Source organism: Bos indicus x Bos taurus, chromosome 10 (genome assembly GCF_003369695.1).
Source record: "Bos indicus x Bos taurus breed Angus x Brahman F1 hybrid chromosome 10, Bos_hybrid_MaternalHap_v2.0, whole genome shotgun sequence".
In the NCBI taxonomy this organism is placed as follows: domain Eukaryota; kingdom Metazoa; phylum Chordata; class Mammalia; order Artiodactyla; family Bovidae; genus Bos; species Bos indicus x Bos taurus.
Window position 1 is genome coordinate 47,251,818 of NC_040085.1, and position 24,675 is coordinate 47,276,492.

Genomic DNA, 24,675 nt, shown 5'->3' on the forward strand with positions numbered 1-24,675 from the left:
AATGCTTTGAAAAGTCTGTTGTCAAAATTAAATTTTAACAACTTCCATTAAAATCTCTTCTACATGTTTAATAATATTTTAAACTACCCTTGGAATAACTATTTTCTATCTGCTTTTACTTGCCTTTATAACTAAATAAACACTAAATCTTTGAAAAGGGGGAAGTGAAAATAAAGAATTTTCTATACTATGAAATAACCATTCTTTTCTATGGCCTCAACTAAATAATACCTGTGAATATTCCAGCATCTTATAACTATCAAATTTTATCTTCTTCCCAAAGCACAAAGGCTGACAACAGCTGAACAACAAGAGAGGACCACACACAAAAAGAAGAAACTCTTCTAAAGACATTTTAGACTGTAGTTGTTTATATTCAATATTGTGTAATACTAACAAGAAGAGTTTTATTTTATGGAGGCTTTTGATTATCATTTTCTTTTTAACAATAAATAAATCCTGAAGCACTTTCTTCTGAAGATTATCAACTTGGCACCATTTAAGCCTCCAGTTATAAGAACAAATTTTAACGATTTCTAGAGATATTAAATTCCTCCTGACAAACCGTACTCTGGTGTAGATTAGTATCAGTGCAGGTGCAACTACAACTGATCAGTTTGCTACTTCTGAGGGGCAATAAGAAACCACAGGCAAATGTATATCACTGTTGATTTCTCTATTTCCTCTGTAAAATGAACACTTACCAACTTCCTACAAGAATTATGAAGTAAATAGTGAACGGGTAAATATTTATGAAGTACGTTTATTATTATTGATTTTCTTTTAAATAATAAGACTCTTCTCATTCCCTGAATCATTCACTGGGCAAAGTCCCACTGCTATATAACTTGTTCAGCAAGTGTCAGTCTCAGTCTGGCAATACTCTATTCACTCTGGCAATACACTGAAGTTTGACAAGAGAGGTTAAATAAATATGAAGGCAAGACAGACCTGAGCTGTACAGCCTGTTCTGTGTTCCCACAACAGGGTATCTCAAACCTCTACAAACTTTATGTCAATTTAATTACTCAATATTATGTAAGGATTCTTCAGACAGTAACACTGGTAATACTACAGGAAACAGGTTTGCAAGGGAACCAGAAAAGTCAGAATAGCCAATTGACCTGACTCTCAAAACAACAGGTATACAAGGACTAGTTTATTACACATTCCCTTCATTGCTACTTTCATAGCTACATTAAACAATAATAGCACTGAGCCAATGACAGGCTCCTGAGGAAAACTTCATCCACTCATTAGAATCACAATTTGTTTTGAAGATGCCTTTAACGAGTACACTACAGGAATAAACATCACACTGTTGCTGCTGCTGCTGCTGCTGCTAAGTCACTTCAGTCGTGTCCGACTCTGTGAGACCCCATAGACGGCAGCCCACCAGGCTCCCTCGTCCCTTGGATTCTCCAGGCAAGAACACTGGAGTGGGGTGCCATTTCCTTCTCCAATGCATGAAAGGGAAAAGTGAAAGTGAAGTCGCTCAGTCGTGTCTGACTCTTCCCGACCCCATGGACTGCAGCCCACCAGGCTCCTCCGTCCATGGGACTTTCCAGGCAAGAGTACTGGAGTGGGGTGCCATCGCCTTCTCCGAAACATCACGCTACGAACCTTTTAACCAATATAAAAGGAAAGAATAGTTTTATTGTCTGTCCTCTATGAAACCAAACCTTAGCACCTCCTTTTCTTCATGCATATGGCTTGGTGGGATTTTCTTGTTTGTTCTCACACAGTTAAACTTGGATATGGGCCAGGGTTGAGGCTTTCTCTTGCACACAATCATAGGCAGCTAGTTTTATATACACATGTATATATACGTAACTATTTCTTACCTGGTTTTATATATAATATATATATAAGAACATTTCTATTAGCACACTGAAAATTTCCATGCAAAATGACCAGGCAAGTATCATTACACTCCTTAGCCCAAAAGATAAAAAGCTTATCCCTACTCAAAATAAAAACTGATTTCCTAAAACAATATATAAGGCAAACATTTCAAAGCACAAAGCTCAGTCTGAAAAGGCTGTATTACAAGAAGAATTTCCTTTTATATTAGCAAGTCCACTAAAATTTTTTTTCTGTATTTAAAATAATTCAGTCTCTAGTCTATAGAGTTTTAGTCCAAAAAACAAATTTTTGAGTTGAAAACAACAGTGAAGGAGGGAGGGAGGTTAATTCTCACTCGCCCACACACACCCCCGTGCCCACTTATTCCCACATCCACACACACACAAAGGGAGGTCTGTAATACCTTTTCAGAAATCCATGGAGCCAGGTGGGTTTTAGAATTCCGTTTTTCACATTTTAGAAAAGAAAGAGTATATATGCTGTATGTTAACATCATCCCCAGAACCTGGTAATTATACAATAACTAGGAAAGCTATTGTTTTTTAGTCGTGAAGTTGTGTCCAACTCTTTTGTGATCCCATGGACTGTAGCCCGCCAGCCAGGTTCCTATGTCCATGGGTTTTCCAGGCAAGAATACTGGAGTGGGTTGCCACTTCCTTCTCCGGGGGATCGTCCCTACCCAAGGATCAAACCTATGTCTTCTGCATTGGCAGGCAGATTCTTTACCATTGAGCCAGCAGGGAAGTTCCAACTAGAAAAATAGGGAATGTCAATGACCTCCCTTCAGAAAAGAGCGTATTTGCCACTACAATAGTTTATGCTGAATTTAAAGGGAAAATTTTGACTCAGATCTTTTTGGATGTCAAAATGGCAGATCAGTGATTGTGAACCTTTGGCAGATGAAGGGTGGTCTTGACATATAATAAATAAACTATGCTATCAACTAGAATAAAAAGAACTAGTTGATGGTTAAGTAAGAGATATTTAGGATATTTAATAACGTCTTTAAATGAATCTATTACTTGCCTAGTTGGAAAAGCATAATCAAGTTGTCTGTAAGTTGTGACCAAGAGATTCAACAGGCAACAACCAACCACCCCCTTTAACTTTATTCCAAATCAGAACCAACAGTGAAAAACATTTTCCAAAGCCTAAGTAGGTCAAAGTCAGTTGGATACAATAGGGTTTCCAAACAGCAAAAACCAGAGAGGACTTCCTCACTCAGGAGAACTAAACAATGTTCATCCCTTGTTTATGAATGCCCATATAAACTCAGATTCTCTAACCTGTGGCCAAATCATGCTTCTGCCATAAATCCAAAGTGAGCCAAGCGAACCTAGTGGCACAGCAAACCTTTCGTTTATTCCCAACAATCTCAACACACACCTCAGGACCAAGAGGCTGATGGTTCCCCGTGGTACCCTACCACTAACTCACAACTCTTGCTGAGAACAGCAGCACACCTGCTCACTGACTGGAGTTGTGTGATCATATTAAGTTCAATCTGCATTCTCTAATCACCAATGAAGTGGTGGGAGAGTCATCATGAGGTAATCCTGCTCATTTAAAAGCCTCACAACGGCTCACCAGCAAAACCACCAGAAGAAAACAAATCAACAACTTCTGAGGGAGGCTACTTCCAAAAAGACTTCCTTTGGAGTACTGGAATAATTTCCCAAATTCAGAGTATTCCCTCAGTTCAAATTCATGCACTATCTTAATGTCTGAAACAGATCTGAGAAAATGACATCTTGAGCCATTTTTTTTCATTTGTAATAGCCAAAGATAAGGTATGGTAGTCTTTTGTTTCTTAAGAAAGCTAGTGTTTCTGTCCTGTGCCTTATCTCAAAATGTTATTTTATTTTAAAGGTTTTATCCCTGAATCACTATTCAATGCAATAAAAATTAGTAACCAATCCCTAATCCGTTTTCATTTCTGTGCAATCTTTAAGTCCCCAATCAGCTTATAGTAGCTTGGATGACTCACCATGGTCTTTATGAGAGCACATTTTTAACCTGGAACACGTGAGAGCACATTTTAAACATGGATTAAAAACCAAAGCTCTGTCTGTAAAAACATACATTTTCTTCTTGAGTCACAGGTATGCAAAAAAATTATAGGATGATCTGGCTAGAAAAAGAAAACAGAGGTTCAATGACAGTTACATATATTACAGCAAATCTCTCTATGCATTACTTATGAAATAACAATTTCCTCCCTACCAAAACCACTCCCAACCAGTGTAACAATCCTTTTTCAGAGATTTCTGTGGCAATCAGAAAAGATCCAGGACCAATAACAGCCAAAAAAGAAACTCTAAGGCTGGCCTTCTCACAAAAGAAAGGATAGCATAGGACTGCATCCCATTCCACTCTGGCCACTGCTGCTGCTACTGCTGCTAAGTCGCTTCAGTCGTGTCCGACTCTGTGTGACCCCACAGACAGCAGCCCACCAGGCTCCCCCGTCCCTGGGATACTCCAGGCAAGAACACTGGAGTGGGTTAACATTTCCTTCTCCAATGCATGAAAGTGAAAAGTGAAAGTGAAGTCGCTCAGTCGTATCCGACCCTCAGCGACCTCATGGACTGCAGCCTTCCAGGCTCCTCCATCCATGGGATTTTCCAGGCAGGAGTACTGGAGTAGGGTGCCATTGCCTTCGCCTCATTTTTACTCAATGATTAATTAAAACACAATTATATTACAACAAATATGTCTGTGCTAGGGAATACAAAGCAAAATGCATGTGAAGACTTTTAAGATTTCTTCTACTCACGTAAAATGTGCTGCTTCAGGCTATCAGGGAAGTTTATGATCCTTCTCTGCCATTGAGAAGAAACTGAAGAAGCTCTACCCCATAGACTCTTAACATTCTATCCAACCTGTCTCCCAGCTATTCTATCCTCTCAGGTCACATCATTTTTAATTTATTAATTTAATTAGACTACACTTCACTCCAGAAAAGAAAATTTTCAAGCAACTAGAGACAGAATATAGAGAAAACACTTTATCCAAGTGGTGATATTAACACGGAAAAAGGTTTCAATAAGTATACACATTTCTGTACACCATTCTGCATTATACAATATGTAGTCCATAAAATAATAGTATTAAGAAGAAATCAGTTACAAAAATATAAAGGTAAGGTTACTAGGCACCTAACGATAGAGTGCCTGAAGAGCACTTTGCATTTTAGAGGATTGCAAAGCCAAGTGGGCCTTAGGAAGCATCACCACAAACAAAGCTAGTGTAGGTGATGGAATTCCAGTTGCACTATTTCAAATCCTAAAAGATGATGCTGTGAAAGTTCTGCATTCAATATGGCAGCAAATTTGAAAAACTCAGCAGTGGCCATAGGACTGGAAAAGGTCAGTTTTCGTTCCAATCCCAAAGAAGGGCAATGCCAAGGAATGCTCAAACTACCACACAATTGCACTCATCTCACACACTAGTAAAGTAATGCTCAAAATTCTCCAAGCCAGGCTTCAACAGTATGTGAGCCGTGAATTTCCAGATGTTCATGCTGGATTTAGAAAAGGCAGAGGAACCAGAGATCAAATTGCCAACATTCACTGGATCATAGAAAAAGCAAGAGAATTTCAGAAAAACATCTACTTCTGCTTTATTGATTACACCAAAGTCTTTGACTGCGTAGATCACAACAACTTGTGAAAACTTCTTCAAGAGATGGGAATACCAGACCACCTGATCTGCCTCCTGAGAAATCTATATGCAGGTCAGGAAGCAAGTTAGAACTGGGCATGGAACAATGACTGGTTCCACATCAGGAATGGAGTATGTCAAGGCTGCCTATTGTCACCCTGCTTATTTAACTGATACGCAGAATACATCATGTGAAATCCCAGGCTGGATAAGCACAAGCTGGAATCAAGATTGCCGGGAGAAATATCAATAACCTCAGAAATGCAGATGACACCATCCTTATGGCAGAAAGTGAAGAGGAACTCAAGAGCCTCTTGATGAAAGTAAAAAAGGAGAGTGAAAAGGCTGGCTTAAAATTCAACATTCAAAAAACGAAGATCATGGCATCCAGTCCCATCACTTCATGGCAAACAGATGGGGAAACAATGGAAACAGTGACGACTTTATTTTCTTGGGCTCCAAAATCACTGCAGCCATGAAATGAAAAAGACGCTTGCTCCTTGGAAGAAAAGCTATGACCAACCTAGACAGCATACTAAAATTCAGCACATTACTTGGCCGTAATGTGGCTGTAATGTGGCCAACAAAGGTCCGTCTAGTCAAGGTTATGGTTTTTTCTGTGGTCATGTATGGATGGGAGAGCTCGACCATAAAGAAAGCTGAGCACCAAAGAATTAATGCTTTTGAACTGCGGTGTTGGAGAAGACTCTTAAGAGTCCCTTGGACTGCAAGGAGATCGAACCAGTCCATTCTAAAGGAAATCAGTCCTGAATATTCATTTGAAGGACGGATGCTGAAGCTGAAACTCCAATACTTTGGCCACCTGATGCGAAGAACTGACTCACTGGAAAAGACCCTGATGCTGGGAAAGACTGAAGGTGGGAGGAGTAGGGGATGAGAGAGGATGAGATGGTTGGATGGCATCACCAACTTGATGGACATGAGTTTTAGCAAGTTGGTGACGGACAGGGAAGCCTCGCATGCTGCAGTCCATGGCGTCGCAAAGAGTTGGACCCAACTGAGCGACTAAACTGAAATGAATGACCTTTCAAAACTATTCTTCTGCCTGATATCTTCTTAGAATTTTAACAACATGTACAACTTTATGGCACTAAAAAGCAACTTTGACATGCTGTCCTTGATGGGCATTTCTTCACACTATCTAGCACCATAAATTATATCGCATTTTACCCAAAGCAAAATGAAGTAATGCCTATAAACAGCTTAGCATAGTACCTAGCATATGTTAGCATACCTAACAGCTCAATAAACACTGGCTATACAACTGGTTATAATTACTACTATTAATAATTAATATTACATTAGTATTATTTAAGACGGTACCATAACAATGGCAGCTACTATTTTTGAAGTTGCATAGTGTAGTAAGGCAATGGCACCCCACTCCAGTACTCTTGCCTGGAAAATCCCATGGATGGAGGAGCCTGGTAGGCTGCAGTCCATGGGGTCGGTAAGAGTCAGGCACGACTGAGCGACTTCACTTTCACTTTTCACTTTCATGCATTGGAGAAGGAAATGGCAACCCACTCCAGTGTTCTTGCCTGGAGAATCCCAGGGACAGGGGAGCCTGGTGGGCTGCCGTCTATGGGGTCGCACAGATCGGGCACAACTGAAGCGACTTAGCAGCAGTAGCAGCAGCAGTGTAGTAAGCAATATACAGAGATCTTATTTGATCCTCATATGGATTCTGAAGGTAAGCATTATCATTCACTCTTCACAAAGGAAAAAAGTATGCTCAGATCATTTAAATGACTTTTCCAGGGCCCAGCTAATAAGTTCCAATCCAGTCATCTGGCTCCTGAGACCAATTCTTCCCACTATACTCCACTGCCTCTTTTATAAAATGCCAAGAATTCAAGGGCTCTCTCACATTTTCTACATTAAATATAATCATGCCAACTCACTCCACTCCCTTCACCATCAGAGGAAAAAAGTGAAGAACTTTACACAACTTGAAAGATGGAATGCACAGAGTAACACTTGGATGCTTTTGTATCCAAAAGTAACAAAAAACAGAGAGAGAACAAACAGCAGACATATCAGAAATGTATAGAATCCAACTAGATTCCACTCCATTTCAACAACAAGCATAACTCAGAGAATGACAAGAATTCCCTCCAGTCACCACACAATCAAATTATATACAAATACAAATCTGCACCAAATGTCATCAAACACTCCATCTATAAAGTAATAAATAATCAACCAAAGTAACTAATTTTATATATTTAACTCCACCATTAACATCAATCCTTGACCTTTCCCTAGGGTATACATTCACTCACTTAGCTTTACTTGTAGGAACAAAACCCAAAATCTCCACCTCCTAGCCAAAGTAAACTGAAGTGTAGATAAAAATGTATGGATGTACAAAAAGGTATTCACTATCATATTTTTTATAATACCAAGAAGCAAATCAACAGACTCTCTAAGCATCAAGCAGTATGAGAAATGATTTGATAAGTTACACTGCATCCATCCCATGTAATAATACAACAATTTTTAAGGGAGTTTATGAAGAATCTTTTTTGATGCTTTTGAACTGTGGTATTGGAGAAGACTCTTGCGAGTCCCTTGGACTGCAAGGAGATCAATCCGGTCAACCCTAAAGGAAATCAGTCTTGAACATTCACTGGAAGGACTGATGCTGAAGTTGAAGCTCCAATACTTTGGCCACCTGATGTGAGGAACTGACTCATTGGAAAAGACACTGATGCTGAGAAAGACTGAGGGCAGGAGGAGAAGGGGACAACAGAGGATGAGACAGTTGGATGACATCACCAAATCAATGGACATGAGTTTGAGCAAGCTCCAGGAGTTGGTGATGTAGGGGAAGCCTGATGTGCTGCAGTCCATGGGGTCCCAAGAGTTGAACACAACTGAGCGACCGAACTAAATGAAGAATGTTTAAGAATATAAGATAATGTTCATAACATCAGGCAAAATAAAAAAGCAGGACAAGAAATGAAACTAATAGTAAGTTCACAATGTTGCAAACATACAACAGGGGAAAAAAAGACTAGAAGGAAATAAACTGTAAAATCTAGTCGATAGTAAAATAATGAATGTCTTTCCCCACCTATTACTTTTTCTGTTCTAACTTTTTTTCAATGATGATTATGTATTAATTTTATAGGCAGAAAATAGCTTTTTTAAAACCAAAATCTTTAACTCATCCTGCAGCACTCTATTCTCATAAATCCCCAAATTAGCAAGAGTCCCAGGCCATGTGAAATTTAAAATGCTCAAAACATTTCATCTTTTTTTTTCTTCCAGCACAACAATCTTCCAGTTACCAGAACTGCAAAAGTCATTTCTCTTACCTATAGAAATCCAATCCTTCAAATTCTGTCAATCCTTTCTTTTCTTCTGGTATTTTTCCTTCCTACTTCCTATACTAATACCAGGTCCAAATTTACACCAGAGATTAGCACAATAGCTTCCTGAGTAAGTAAATGCTTTCCTTATTTTATTGCATCACCACTAACAATTCACTTCACCACAGTTCACTATGTGCCAGATACTGTTCCTAGAGCTTTACTTCTATCAACTCAGTTAACACTCGTAACAACTCATGAGGCTTTTACAGGTTAAGAAACAGAAGCATAAAAAGGGTAAGAAACGTACCCAAGATCACCAGCTCATAAACAGCAATGGTTAGATTTGAACCCATGCAGTCTATTAACATGAGCTCCTCTAGGAGTACAGGAGCTGTCATCAATAAAAATCAGTTTCTCTTTCCCTGAATTGTACATACACAGGCCCTTGAACCAAGTCTCCCATTTCCAGATCTCTGTTAATGAGAAAGAAGACATTTGGGAGGACAGGTCTTCTCTTCTCTAACTCATTTTTTGTATCTCCTTTAAAGTCAACTCTAAATTTAACACTTCTGATTTATCTTTAAACCAGTCCCCTCACTCCTCAACACATCCTTATTCTTATGGACTCAATATAACCTACACTGATGTGCAACTGTTGACATTTTTTGTTACAGATATTTTTCTGCCTTATATTTTTCTGCCTTATCTATCTAGATAATGAAATGCCTCCCCCTTTTCTCTATATCCTTCTCCATTCGCCACCTTCCCAAAAGCTAGGAGAATACCAAGATGTGCAAATACTAAATATATATGGGTTTAATTGATAAATCTAAGATAAATATGGCTCAACTATTTAACAAAGCAGAAAGTCTTTCTAACTGATATAGGTAACTGTCCATCTTCTTTTCGTTTTATTCTATAAGCACAAAAGCATTAGATTCAAATTTCAACATTCTTTTCCAAAACACCATATTCAAGCAATACCCAAAAGCAGTCCTATTAAATGAATTTTTTTTTTTTTTAATTATCCCACAAACTGTCCAGAAACTACTTTTTTTTCCAGGAGACTTTTTCTAATAGTGTTATTTTACTCTTTTGTGGAAAGTCATTCCAGTCTTTGACAACACTAGGCAGACAATGACATTCCACATATGATTATCAATTGTTCAAGAACAAAAAAGACTATTTGGCTTTAATAAGAAATTACTGGGATTTCCCTGATGGTCCAGTGGTTAAGAATCTGCCTTGCAATGCAGAGGACCCAGGTTCAATCCCTTGTCTGGGAACTAGCCAGAGAGCAGCTAAGCCTATGAGCCACAACTACTGAGCCAGAGTGCGCTGAAGCCCATGTACCACAACTAGAGTCCGTGCACCACAACAAAGGAAGACCCTACTTGCTGCAACTAAGACCCAATGCCCAAATAAATAAATACTTTTAAAAATGATTTAAAAAAAGAAAAAGAATATACATATAAAAAAAGAAATTACTGTATATAGCCCCATTAAATATAAAATGTGAAAATGAAAACAATTGTGTTTAAATTTAAAGTTGAGTATCTTCATCTTTGGGCTTCCCTGATGACTCAGGGGTAAAGAATCCACCTGCTAATGCAGAAGACACAGATCTGCTCCCCAGGTTGGCTCCCTGGGTCGGGAAGATTCCCTGGAAAAGAAAATGGCAACCCACTCCAGTATTCTTGCCTGGGAAATCACATGGATAGAGAAGCCTGGTAGGCTACAGTCCATGGGGTCGCAAAAGAGTCAGACATGACTCAGTGACTAAATAACAACAGCAATCTTCATCTTTTTTACAATAGCAATAGCAATAACAATAAATAACAATAGCAATTTTCCTATCCAAGAGAATGATTTTAAAACTCAAATAAAAACACAAACCAAAAGATAGCATAAAAGAAAGTTGAATCTGTATTTAAACTGTTAATGAAAACAGAAATAATAATTAATCAAAAGTATGGCTCACTGCAAAACCAAGCCTCTAAAATACTGTGACCTAATCAAACTGCTTTTCAAATCCATTATAAGCCATGACTACTTAAAATAACTCTATAGGAACTACTCCTAAAAACACACAATACTCACGGTTATAATCTTGTATCTAATTTTTCTGTTTTCGAAGATTATATTTTCATATACAGATTCTCTAAAAAAACTCCTTCACTACTTAACTTTTACTTTAAATAAGCTGCTTAACAATAGACTATATTTATCCTAAAATATTGTATTTTTCTTCATATGCCTGTTGACTCTGCAGTTACTTTAACTGATCATTACAGCTTGCCAGAAGCAAATGTCTAACATGGCTCAGTTATCCAAATAGCAGTATTAAATTTGAGTAAGTCTGTATTACTACACACTGTAGTCAACAAATTTCAATACTGATAGGTACACAATATGAAACATACCCTACTCATAAGTTTATAATACCTTAAGTGAAAAACCCAAACCTAGTTTCGCCTTTATTTAAAATTACCATTCCTACTTATATTTACAATTCAGTTAAAAAATACATTGGTAAAACTTTGGTGTTCTCTTTTTTGATATTTTGAATAATGCTGTGGCAATCTGTGAGTAAGTATTGACTAATTTTTCCCTTTTTTTCTTTTCATATTACTTTAAAAACAGATAAAGCTAAATTAGGGAAACATCAGGACATCAGGAATCTTTGTGATGATGAAACTGCTCTTGTATCTTGACTTTATCACTGTCAGAAACCTAGCTGTGATGTTGTGCCACAGTTTTATAAGACATTACCACTGTGAGAAGCATGGTAGAGTGCAAGTGGGATCTCTGTACTGTTTCTTACAACTGCGTATGAATCTACAATTATCTTAGAACACAAAGTTTAATTTACAAAACTGAGGAGAAATTTAATGAGAATTCATTTTTCTGCCCCTATTATCGATATTTTCAAAAAATCTCTATGTACATATGAAAATACCCCCCCAAAAATGAAATTCTGCATCCCTTTTAAAAATTAAGAGCTAGAAAAATAGTTCTTATAATTCTTTCCAAAAATCTTCAGCAAGAAGAAATTTATAGTGTTACAAAAGTCTGATTTGAACAAAGAAAAGTGAAAGCTTTACTTGCTAGCTAAAATAACTTTCTAGATAGAAATATAAGAGACAAACTCAATACGTATAGGTTGCTTACAAAACAAATGTATCCCACTTCCTTTGGACACCTCTTAAGACTTGGATTCAAAAACTAACAAAGGAAATCTTTCAGCTATCATGTAAATATTTAAACCACTAAAATCTAAGCCCAATATCACAATTTAGTTCTACACACTCAAGACCTAAAGTTGGAGGGGAGAGTTGATTTAAACACCGAACTATTTCCACTTTGTCAATCCTTTCAACACGCTTTCCTCTAATAGGACCGTGTTGTCCTATAAAGTGCCGCACCTTTGACTCTTACAGAAAGAAGCCCCTCGCTCAAGGTCACCATAAGAATACCTCAGAGATTCTACACTATTAAGTGGACAAGTTCGGTCTTATTATAATGCAAAGAAAATTAACACCCTTGCTGAAAAAATAAAAATTATGACTAATTTTTATTGCCATATTTTTTGACATATTACTTATTGTCAAGACAAATAATAGAAAATATACATTAACTTTTTCCACGGTGACTTTTGATAGTGTCAGCTATCATACAAGTTATATTTTCCATTCAGAATAAGACTTTAAAATAACATCACATACTATAGCATTTATAGTGAAATTAAGTCAGCATCAAAAAGGACAATCAATAAGGGAAATTATACTACACACTTACAGTTTTCATGAGGCAAAGCCTTGGGATTTTACAAATGTTATTTCAAAAACAAGGTAATTAGTCTTTAAGTCATGTCTTCAGAAGGAAAGTCAGATCTTTAGCTCCTTATACATTGCAAATAATCAGTCACTAGGATGCATTACATATCCTTTGACATCAGGACAGAAGATTATTAAAGTGTCAATAAAATACATAAACAAAACAATACTGTCATACCAATTTCTTTTAAACATTTCCTTTAAGATAAGAAACGGCTATAAGGCCATATCTACCAGTATACTTTCACATAAAATAATTGCTTTGCAATTTCCCCTTCCCCCAAAGCTAAATCCATTCAAAATTACTAAAGGTCACAGCTTTTTTTCATTATAATTTTTTCCTGAAATTTAAAAAAAAACACAGAAAAATATTTGTTTGTTTTCAATGGATACAAAACCTAACAGTTTTAAAACTTAAAATTTCCTGCTCCAAAGAAACAAATACTATGAACACTTCTACAATGTAGAAAAATAATTTTTTCTTTGTATAATGCATGCTACAAAAAGGACCCACAACTGCTCCAGTGCCATGCTAGTAATACACGTCAAGTCACCATACTTTTTAATTTTAAAAAGTAAAAAAATTACATAGTCGACATTATTCCAAAAACAGAAAAGTATTTCTAATAGCAAATTTCTGAAGCTCATGTCCCTGATATCAATGTCTGTTACATATATTTTCTACAATTCAAGCCAATCTGAAACAGCAACATCATTACTCATTTAATGAAATATACTAAGCATCTACTACATAGTCAACAAAGTTAGTTTCAAAGTTCTTGAGTATATCAACTGCAAAAATTGATAGGTACTCAAAACAGTAGTAAAGAAAGAGAAAACAGCCTTCTATATTAACAAATAATTTTCTCTCCCCAACCCCAAAAAACAAAGACTTTCCAAGCAATACCAATAAACAGACAGAGGTGGGAGAAGAGCTGAGGTTTGGCTGACATTTTATGATATTCTTTTGATTAAGAATAATATTAGTCTTTAAAATATTTAAAATCCAAAACATTTTTATTTTACTTGAGATGTAAAACATGCTATATTTTCCCTTTAAGTTGTAATTTCATAATTAAAAATGAATTTTAGTAAATTCAAGTAGTGTATGATAGAAACTTTTTTTAATGTAAAGTGGTATAAAGGGTTAAACTGGTTATGAAATTAACCATTTCTGATGTTCTGCTTTTACATTTAAGAAATCAACTATCATTTTATTAGGGGAAAGAAAAAAGCAACAGTCAAAAAGAAATATATTGAGTTTCAGCCTACAGATTTGACAGCTGGTTTTCTTAGGATGATGCTGTCTTGGCTTTCGTTATTTTTTTCTCATCTCTGAGCACTAGGAATAATCTAAGTTAAACAGAAAATTATAGTTTTTCTACACTACGATGAACCTTGCTTCTGAAACATTTATTTTTTTAAATCATGAGTATAAAGAGAAAAATGCATTCTTAAGAAATACAGGATAAATGTTAATAATGGAGCAGAGTAGTTATAAATATACAGGAGATAAATTTAAAGAGCAAAGCACTACCGTAAGAGTAGGAATTTAACTTATTCTCAATGTTATCCTACTGTAATGTGAATGTAGGACAGAATTCAGTCGTCTGTGTTATGTGAAAGTAAATCTAACTTTCTATTCATTTATTTGCAAGATTTTAAATAACTGTCTACAAAACTGTTAATTTCCTGCAGACTTCCAAAGGAATAGCCATCTTTTAAAATAAGTCTTACTAATTACTGCTTGACTCAATTTCAGTTTTCATACGCCTATTTTAAGTAATATTATTTTACCAAGTCTTTATTTCCAAAGGTTTAATAATGCTAAAGGGCTAAAACTTAGGAAAATTTTTAAATACACACACATATATATATAAACAAAAAAAACAACACACATAGACCAAAGAGCATTTTCTTCTCGTACTTTTCTAAATACAGAAGCATGACACAATCCCCTGTACTCAAACAAGATGATTTTCAACTTAAAAATTCAGAGAAAAGAAAAATTTTTTAATTCACATTGAAATTCTCAAAGAAATGTCAATGGATCCTTAGAGCTACAGCCCACATTTGGGGCTTGTTGTTTTTGTTGATAGTTTTAACTAGACGCTAAAGAATGGCATAAAGAAAAGTATTAAAATACTTCATATTTTTCTACATAAACGTATCATAACACCAACATATGAGTTTCTGATTTTAGACATGATCTTACCTGATCCGCTGAACTGACTGCTGCCCAGTGTCGTTGGTCTGGTTTTCCCACTATTAACAGGTGGGGAAAACATCTGCAAAATAACCCAAACGTTTCTATTAGTCCTGAAATTCTGCTGGACTCCTTGCAAACAGAAGTTCATCAAGCGTTATCAATTAGTTACTGTATTTCAGAGAGAAGTTAAAAATGGAGATATACGTTCAGATCCAGAAAGGCAAACACACTTGGTGATACTATTTCCTCACACTATTTGGAAATACTGGCTATTTTCTGTTCTGAAAATCCAGTCACTTGTATGAGAGATTCTAAGATTATTAAGTTTAAATGGTAAGTTTTGGTCAATGATCTTCATTTTGTAATAGCAGTTAATAAACGAATTCAACCCATTAGAAATAACGGCAATAGGCTCTCTGATTTCAGGTGATATTTTTCCCTATGTTAAAAAAATTTCAAACATATATATATATACACACATACACTTCTTATGTATACATTTACACACATATACACGTGTAAAGTCCATATACATTTATCTTAGGAGGGTTCAATCCAAAAGGCTGGAAATTTTAGTCCTTGACTAGCTTCTTGTAACTGATCTCGTTCAGGTACCATAAACTATACCACATCTTGGGAAAGGAAATGGTTAGGAGCGTTGCAGAAAAAAACAATTTTCTTTTTTCATATGAAGTTCAAAATCCCTAATAACCATCAGGGTCAGAGGGTGACTCAACCAAAGCTCAAGATTAAGTTGTTCTCCTTTTCACTGGTTAAATCAAGTGACCCCTCTGGCATTAAAGTTTTAAATCTGCAAGTCTAGACATTACATCAAAGTTCAGGTGTCCAACTTGGGGGAGCTGGACTCCAGCCCTGAAAACTACTGCTCAAAGCAGATGGAGTTCACGCTGCTTAGTCTCCACGTCGCTCTCCCCCTTTTCTTTTTCTGTAAACCTCAGCAGAACCCCAAGATGCCGCGGAAAGCTCTCATACCGCACTGAAGTCCAGCAGGTCGCTCAGCTCCTTGTCGGTCCCTATAGCGGCCATGCGCTGCTGCTGGGGATTCATCTTCGGCCACTTTTAACAGGTCCTAAGGCAGAGAAAAAAGGCTCTGCTAAGAGACAAGCCAGAGACCGCCGAGGCCCAAAGTGTGTTCGGGGATGGAGAGGGGCGTAGAGGAAGAAGAAAACCGCCAGACTGACTTCCAATACCCTCCTCGTTCCCCACCGCCGCGCGGGCAGGGGGCAAGACAGCCGGGCGCCCGCACGGGTCCGTGAATCCACGCGTTTCCCGGCCCGGCCCGGGAGCGAGGCGGGGGCTCCCGCAACTCGCCACCTCTCCCGCAAGTTTCCGAGCCCGTCCTGCCCCCTCCCCGGCGCCCCCTACCCCGCGCCGCCGCTGCCGGGTGCCCGACGCGCGGGGCCAGGCCGGGGCGGGGGTCTCGAGGGGCGGGGTGAGGGACGATTGGGCATCCAGCGAGCGGAACGGCGGCGAGGGGAGTAGCGAAGTGACTCACTGGCTCTGCAACAATAGAACTGACAAGTTGCAGGGAACGCGCCGCTCGAAGGCCCGCGTCTATTGCCGCCGCCTCCCGGACGTCCCCCGCGGGCCCCGGGGGTCGGAGAGCATCCCCCGCGCGTCCCAGAGGCGTTTTTAAAAAGAAAACAGAAACAGCGACAACTAGTCCCGCTCTCGCCCGGCGTCCTCCTCCCCCGGTTCGGCCTCCTCCCACTTTTGCTGCCCTGCCTGCGGACGGCCGACCCTGGAGCTGCTTAACAATGAGCCTGGCTCGATAGCCGAAGAGCCCGCTCTCCCGCGCGCCCGGGAGCCCCTGCCGAGCGGTGAGCCGGACGCGCAGGCCGAGCGCGCCGCCCGCGGGCCTGGCCGTCCGCGACTCTCGCCTCCACCCCCACTCTGCTCCCCAACTTGGAGGGGACCCCGGGTTCGCTTCTGTACAAAAGGCTGCGGAGTTGGGGCGCGGGCCGGCGGCGCCTCTACTCCGGCCGGGACACAGCGGCGCCCCGCAACCCCCAGCCCCACCACGGCGTCCCCCTCCCGCTCGCCGGCCCGCAATTACCTGCCGCCCCGTCTCCGCATCCAACCTCCTCGATTAAAGTTCACTTTGGCCGGGAGAGCTGGCTCGGGCTTCCCCTTGCACCGCCCGGCGGTTCGGCTCACTTTGCCCCGCGCGAGCTCTCGGATCCGGGCCGGAGAGGCGGCTTTCGGGCCTGGCCGCCCCTTCCTCCCGGGGCGGGCTGGCGGTCCCCCCGAATAGAACTTGTGGGTCTCCTCAGGCGGACATTTTTTTCGCTGAGGCAGCCTCAGCACCGCGCTCGGCTCGGCTCCGGATCCCTCCGCGCCGGGAAGAGCCCCGGGTTAACCCCTTCGTCCCCGTCCCGCTCCCGCCGCCTGCGCCGAGGAAGTGGGGCCAGCGGAGGGGGCGGGGAGGAGCCGACGGGAACGGGGAGGGGCCGCCGCGCGGCTGGCGGACAAAGCCGGCGGTGGGGTGAGGCGGACCGGAGCGGGTGGGGAGGGGCGGGAGGCACGCGCAGGCACCCCGTGAGGCAGGGCCGGGCCGCCTGCGAGGAAGCCTGGTCGGGCCCTCGGGAGATAGGCGGCAGCCGCCGTGGCGCCTCCCCCAGCCCGTTCTGCTCTGGCCTCTCTTCCCGAAGCCGAGCGGCGGAGACGCAACAGCGGGCGCATCTGGATCCGCTGCCGAGGCCACCTAGCCCGAGGCCGCAAGAATCCTGAAAGGCTTTCCGGAGCAAGCCGCGCTGGACGCCGGACGCCACACTTGGCTTGGCCCGGAGGCTCCGGCCGCAGTAGGCTGCGCAGGGCTCGCCGCGGAAGACGAGTGCGTGGGGAAGAGAGACCGGCCACCTTGGCGGGCTCTTGGAGTAGGTACGGGTGGTCAAATTCATTGGTGGGCGGAATGCAGAAGAGGCAAGACCTCCCTCAAACCACACAAAGCATCGTGGGGTTCAGGTTCCCAAACACTCCACTCACTCAAGCTTCCACGTCTGCAGTCCTCTCTTGTTATCCGATTTCCAGTCAAGACTACCGGATCGCACCGCAAGAAGAGTTTTTGTAATGGATCAAGCCAGTCCCTTCGTTTTAGAGACGGCCCAGGTAGGTTCTGTCGCACAGCCACAGTCTTGGCCCAAGTACTGAACTTGGCCTGAAGAACCCCGAACGAAATAGAAAGACGACAAAATAATTAAACCTCAATTTCTCTCCGGATATCAAAGTAAGGTTTTCTCCAATATCAGCCAGGGTTTGACTCTTTGGGGTCAGTGAATTCAGTAACGACCAGTAAGGCCCCGGCAGAAGAAACAGTGAGGAAAGAAGACATAGCCAGAGTAACAATGAAAAATGCAGCCTACACCATGAAGGCAAGAAGGAGCCTTTGGAGGCCAGATTTGCATGGAAACAAGAAGACAGACTTAGCTGCAGATACGCGATTACTGTACATTATTACAAATAGAGCTGTCCAGCGGAAGAAGGCAGTTGTAACTTGAGGGTAAAGGTTTCCATGACGTCATCTGCCACACTCTGTATTTGTGCCAGATTCTGTAGCCTCCCCTGTATCTACTCCCCCTTATCTGGGTAAACAGCCACCCTGCTGCTTAGTGTCACATCCCTGGCCTAGCTGTCTACTATAGAATGTGGTTCCAGTGTAAGCAAATTAGCAAAATTCCAACCTAAATAACTTAGCATAGTTCCATTCCCTGCTGCAGTTACTGGTTGGCAATGTGCATGGCACAATTTGGGCCAATGCTGGGGGCTTCGGGGAGAGTTCTTGTTTGTTTCATATTCCAAGAGAGCTTCAAAGGCAACCTCCTGTTTCTGCCTGTACTCAAGAAATCCAGGAGCATTTAAAAGCAACCCAAAAATGTGAAGGAATATCACCAGCATATTTTATGGGAAGAAAAACCAAGGAACTCCTGGACTTTGGACCACCATCTTCCAACCAAAAGGTCCTGCCAGGTGAAAATAAAGTAGACGTGGAGAAAGCATAAACAGAAAAAGATACCCTTCGGTGATGGTTTTGAGTCTCTGATCACAGCTTCTGAACCCAGGTCTACCGTCACTGATGGAACGGACAGGGTTAGAGTACTCTGCTGTTTGTAATCTAATGTGTTCTAAGCGATGTAAGTCTCAGTGGCCATTTTTTGTAGCAAAGCCCCAAACATCAAGAAGAGAAGTCTAATTAGAACTGTTAGGCCTCATTCCATCAGAAATAGTCTCAGTGGTAAAACTGAAATGCAATCTTCAGGAGAGGAGAAAGCATGTAATTTCATTCAAGGATTTATGCTATTTTCAAGAGAAAAGAAGAGCCAGTTTCTTCTCATCCTTCTCATACAACTAATTTAGAAGAAGAAATCACTGCTCAAACCCTCAGTCATGGAGGTTCCCTCACTCCTTTGAGGGACAGACTGGTAAAGTTTTTCGTATCTATTATGACCCATATTGTTATATAGTTTATTTTCCTCAGTAGATTAAACACTCCTTAAAGGATGGGGCTGCCATACATCTGTCTGTAGTGTGCATCTAACATAGGGCCAGGTGTATAGTACACACTCAAAAAAGGGAGGCTGGAATTAAATCTGTCAAGTATTTGACATTAAACATGAATTTATTCTTCATTCTGTAGTACAGTGTTTTCATGTATCATTTTTACTAGGGGAATGTGTTTCCCACAAACAGATTTTCTATAATCTACAATACATATATGGAAGACAAAAAATATTTTTAAAAACGAGTTTTGTTATTTGTAAGTCATTTCTGAGCTCTTGCCAACCTTGCCAGATAGAGCCAGAAGACTTTATTTAAAAGCTGAGAGAAACAGCCAGTAACACCTATTCAGTGGTAATTAATAGTACTGTTTTCTATAGTGTAAGCTAATCAGCCTCGATAAATAAACATTGAAATATATTTAATGAACACTTCTTATATGCACAGCATGGTACTAAATGCTGTTTAGGAACAGAAAGTATCAAACCCCCTGTCCTCAAGAAGGATATAATCTCATAGATTTTAGTTTACAGCTCATTGACCTTAACTGGTAGACACAGGAATTCTTGTTGGCATAGTTTCAGTCTCTTCTTTCTAAGAGCCCCCCAAATCTACACTCATACACCCAATTTCATCAGGGAGATCTTTATTGCCCAAAGAAACTTTTCAGTCAAAAGGAAAAGCAGCCAAAACAATGGGCTTTGCTCGCTTGGGAGAAAGACTTGACCTTGGCCTCTTATTCAGAAGGCAAGAATTCTAGAAAGCTCAGAGGAGGAGAGAGAATAGAGCCAATCAAGTCAAGTGGTAGGTTGCTATCTAGATGGAATGACTGGCCTGCTAACATTTTCCCCTTAGAACCAAGGGTGATGACCAGTAGACTCCCTTGTAGCTGCCTGCGCTATAGAAGAGCAGCCAGGAGTTGGTGCTTTCTTTTCCACAGCTGTCTCCTTGGGAGTGAAAGAAACAACATCATGTAACAATTAATTTAATAAATATTACCTTCAGTTCATGGCACTCCCATCAAAGATGGATTAAAAGCCAAGATTTTCCATTTTTATCCTAAGCCAGATTCTACTGGTCATCAACAATCCACTCTTATTCTCTTCTATCAGCCAGCAAAAATCCCTCAGCTTTGAGGAATTTCCTAGTACAGATTTCACCTTTCCTCTCTGGTCATAGCTAAAAGGAGTTCTCTACTCCTTGATAGTGTCATTTATTATTTAAGACATTAAATGCCTGTACTGAAAACTTATTCTCTGCAGAAGGTGAAACTGGAGATCTCTAGAGGCTAGGGGGATTAAGTGAACATTTGGATATTAGATGCTAAGGCTCCTAAATGTTTTTACCAACTCAGTTCCCAGATTCCAGCAGCCAGACCTTCAACTTCCAAGGAAGAGATTAGAAGGTCCATCTGTGTGGAACCTGATTAACCTCTTTCCAAGAGGAAAGACCTGAAGATATTGACATGGGAGGTTCCCACCTATTAGCCCAAACAAATCACACTATAGGGACCTTTATAGCTGACAACCTCTTACCCAGTCATTCAGAGTTTCCAATCAGCATTTTATTGTCCTGTTTTTAAATATTAGTGGACAACCAAGGATTATCAGACATTTGAGGTAAGGCTCTATCATGTGAGACATTTAGATCATTTAGAATTGAAAACCAGAGAGTATAAGTGGGCAAAAAAATTGGTAGAAGCTTTGGAAGAGAAAATTAAGGAAATTTATTAGAAAGTAGAGAGGACCAGTCCAAAATCCAAATAATAATGGCTCCAAAAACAGAGATAAGAAGGGGAAATGATGAAAGTCAACAGTGAAATAATCTAAGAAAAATCCCCAGAACTGAAGTACATGAGTTACCAAATTATATGAGTTCACCAAGTGCCCACCAAAATGGATAAAAATAGATCTATACCAAAGCATGTCATCAGGAGATTTGAGCATACAGCAGACAAAGATAAGACCTTCAAGCTTCCAAAGAGAATACAAAACAGGGCATCCATCAGTCAACAACACTAGACGTTAGAGAGCACTGGATCAAAGCCCTCAAACATTCTGAAGAGAAAAACACTGAAGTTATGATTTGGAAGTATTTTTTAAAATAACTGTATATGTAATATCATTTTAAAAGCAAATATTACTTTTTTCTGGTCAATGTTACTTTATCAATGTAATTAATTCCATATGACTTACGGATAGAAATACACCCAACTGAGTCCCAGATACAACACACGATGGCATCACCTGCAAATACACATACAGTTCTTGTTCTCTATTTTCTCGACATCACTGAAGAATTTTTAAAATATTATTAAATTCTGGCAAGAAATTAATCCTCTTAATTATTATATTCTCCTTTGACTAGTCAAATTTAGCATCATATTTCTTGTAGTTCAATCTCAATTATTCACTGCAATGAAGTAAGCATTTTGGTTTTGTTTATTTTGGCCACAACACATGCTTTCAGGATCCTAGTTCCCCGACTAGGGATCAAACCTGGGTCCTCTGCAGTGGAATTGCAGAGTCCTAACCATTGGACTGCCAGGGAATTCCCAGTATTTTTTAATATATCAAAATTTTAAATATTTTCTACCAGATTTTAAAATATCTTCGTCATGTATTTTGAAGAGACAGGTGCCTATGACAAACCAACAAATAGAACCATCCTGGAAAAGCTGACAAACAGCTTTTCAAACTACTGATTCTGCTTCATCCATTTATTCTGTCCTTTATTACTAGGAAATCAACACAAAGACTATGCCCCACCGTTTCTAACTCAGAAATATTCCTCTTTTTCCATTCACCTCACCGATGTCCTATTTCAGGTCCTCATATCCCTTGCCTGGACTACAGTCTCCCAGTGGTCCACATTCCTTTCTGCTCTTCCACCACCCTGCCTGTTTATGCATATGTGTGTGTGTGTGCGCGTGTGTGCGCACGCACACACACGTGCACACACACACTCAGTCGCTCAGTTTTGTCTGATTTTGCAACCCCATGGACTATAGCCTGCCAGGCTCCTCTGTCTTTGGAATTTCCCAGGCAAGAATACTGGAGTGGGTTGCATTTACTCTTCCAGGGGACCTTCCTCACCCAGGGATCAAACCCACATCTCCAGTGTCTCCTGTATTGGCAGGAAGATTCTTTACCACTGAGCTACCTGGGAAGCTGTGCTATACAGTAGGTTCTTATTAATTATCTATTTTATATAGAGGATTGTGTATTTGTCATTCCCAGTCTCCTAATTTATCCCTCCTCCCCCTTTTCCCCTTGATAACCACAAATTTGTTTTCCACATCTGTGACTCTATTTCTGTTTTGTAAATAGGTTCATTTGTACTATTTCTTAGATTCCACATGTAAGTGATATTGTATGTTTATCTTTCTCTGTCTGACTTAATTCAGTTAGTATGACAATATCTAGATCCATCTCTGTTCTGTCTTTTATCTTGTTATCTATTTTGGAAACAATTAATCCTTAATCTGTGAGTGCAGTCATGCTGCTGCTGCTGCTGCTAAGTCGCTTCAGTCGTGTCCGACTCTGTGCGACCCCAGAGACGGCCTCCCACCAGGCTCCCCCGTCCCTGGGATTCTCCAGGCAAGAACACTGGAGTGGGTTGCCATTTCCTTCTCCAATACATGAACGTGAAAAGTGAAAGTGAAGTCGCTCAGTTGCGTCCAACTCTTCATGACCCAATGGACTGCAGCCCACCATGCTCCTCCGTCCATGGGATTTTCCAGGCAAGAGTACTGGAGTGGGGTGCCATTGCCTTCTCTAAATAGATAAGCTGACTTCTATTATACCATTATGAGCATGCATGTCAGGAGCTACCTACCTTAAAAAGACAATCAGTATCAGAAGCCTCCAGAAAGGAAGAAATTGGACTTAAATACATGGACAGAGGCAGGTCTGAGATTTTCATAGAAGTAAGAAAACTTTCTTGATTTCCTCAACTCCTCGTGTGACTTGACCTCTCTTACTTACTCCTGAGAAGAAGCAGATAGATATCACTTAGAAAAGTGTTCTCAAAGTGTGGTCCTTGGGCCAGTAGTATGACTACCACCTGGTAAGCAATTAGAAATCCAAATTCTTGGGCTGCATCCTTGACCTACTCTGTGGGTGCAGCTCCATCTCAGAAACTCTGAGGGTGGGGCTTATTGGCAGTTTGTCACTAAGTCATGTCCGACTCTTGTGACCCCGTGGACTGTAATCCACCAGGCTCCTCTGTCCATGGGATTTCTCAGGCAAGAATACTGGAGTGGGTTGCCATTTCCTTCTCTAAGGGATCTTCCCAACCCAAGGATCAAACCCACATCTCCTGCATTGGCATGCAGATTCTTTACCACTGAGTCACCTGGGAAGCCCAAGGGTGGGGCTAGCAACCTAATTTTTAACAAGTCCTGCCTGTGATTCTGATGCATAATAAAGTTTGAGAAACAGTGCCTTAGTAGGATGTCCCTATGGGACCATAATGCCTCAGAATAATAAAATTGAACATGAAATGGGCTGCTAGAATATAGTTACCTTGAATAAATAATGACCACTGGAGAAATGTAGTGAATAAGGTAAAGCAATGCTGAAAGGAATAAAGTATATATAATTTAACCATTTTAAAATGGTTGCTAAACGATAAAGTTTTTCCTGGTAAAAAGTCCAGAAAAACGATGCTAGGTGACACCACGTTCAGCTCTCATCACGTGTGGATCTTATAAGTCTTTTCTTACAATCGTTGGTATCTTTGACCATTTCAACCTATTACAATTTATTGTTTAACATTTATGAAAAATCAGGAGACTACATGGTCAATATTTCTAGTTCTTCGGTTCATATTCTCAGTTTCAGCTAGGGGCTCTTCAGGAGTAAAGGGTGTATTTTCTTTTTTTTTCCCCTCTTTTTCATATTTATTTTTATTTATCTATTTGACTGCACCAGGTCTTAGTTGCAGCACCTGGGATCTTCGATCTTTAGTTGCCGCATGCAGCATCTAGTTCGCTGATCAGAGATCTAACCCTGGCCCCTGCAGTGGAAGCACAATCTTAGCCACTGGACCACTAGGGAAATCCCCTGTATTTTCTTTTTCTTATTAATATCTGTATCTTTTCTGTAACCCCAATAATCCCTCAGTAACTGTATAATTAATTAAATGAGAAATTGTGTTTTCAGTGAAAGTTGCCTTGTCTTGAGTTCATTCCCCTGGGTGATTTGATAAAATGAACTGACTTGGATGGGATGGTTTAGATTGCACT

General features: G+C 40.3%; 1 protein-coding gene across 6 annotated transcripts in view; it reads right to left on the minus strand.

The window, feature by feature from the left end:
• The window catches only part of TCF12 (transcription factor 12), a 393,213-nt gene extending 375,893 nt beyond the window's left edge, over positions 1-17,320 (minus strand). The window contains exons 1-3 of one of the 6 annotated variants that reach the window (XM_027553905.1): positions 16,990-17,320; positions 15,906-16,002; positions 14,919-14,991 (exon numbers count right to left, since the gene is read on the minus strand). In XM_027553905.1, coding sequence (XP_027409706.1) covers positions 14,919-14,991; positions 15,906-15,980 — 148 coding nt within the window. In that variant the 5' untranslated portion in view covers positions 15,981-16,002; positions 16,990-17,320. Of the gene's footprint in view, positions 1-14,918; positions 14,992-15,905; positions 16,003-16,114; positions 16,214-16,428; positions 16,451-16,989 lie in introns of those variants that run through there. The other 5 variants (XM_027553908.1, XM_027553909.1, XM_027553913.1 and 2 more) reach the window with 5 other exon arrangements.
• Between the last annotated feature and the right edge of the window lie 7,355 nt (positions 17,321-24,675).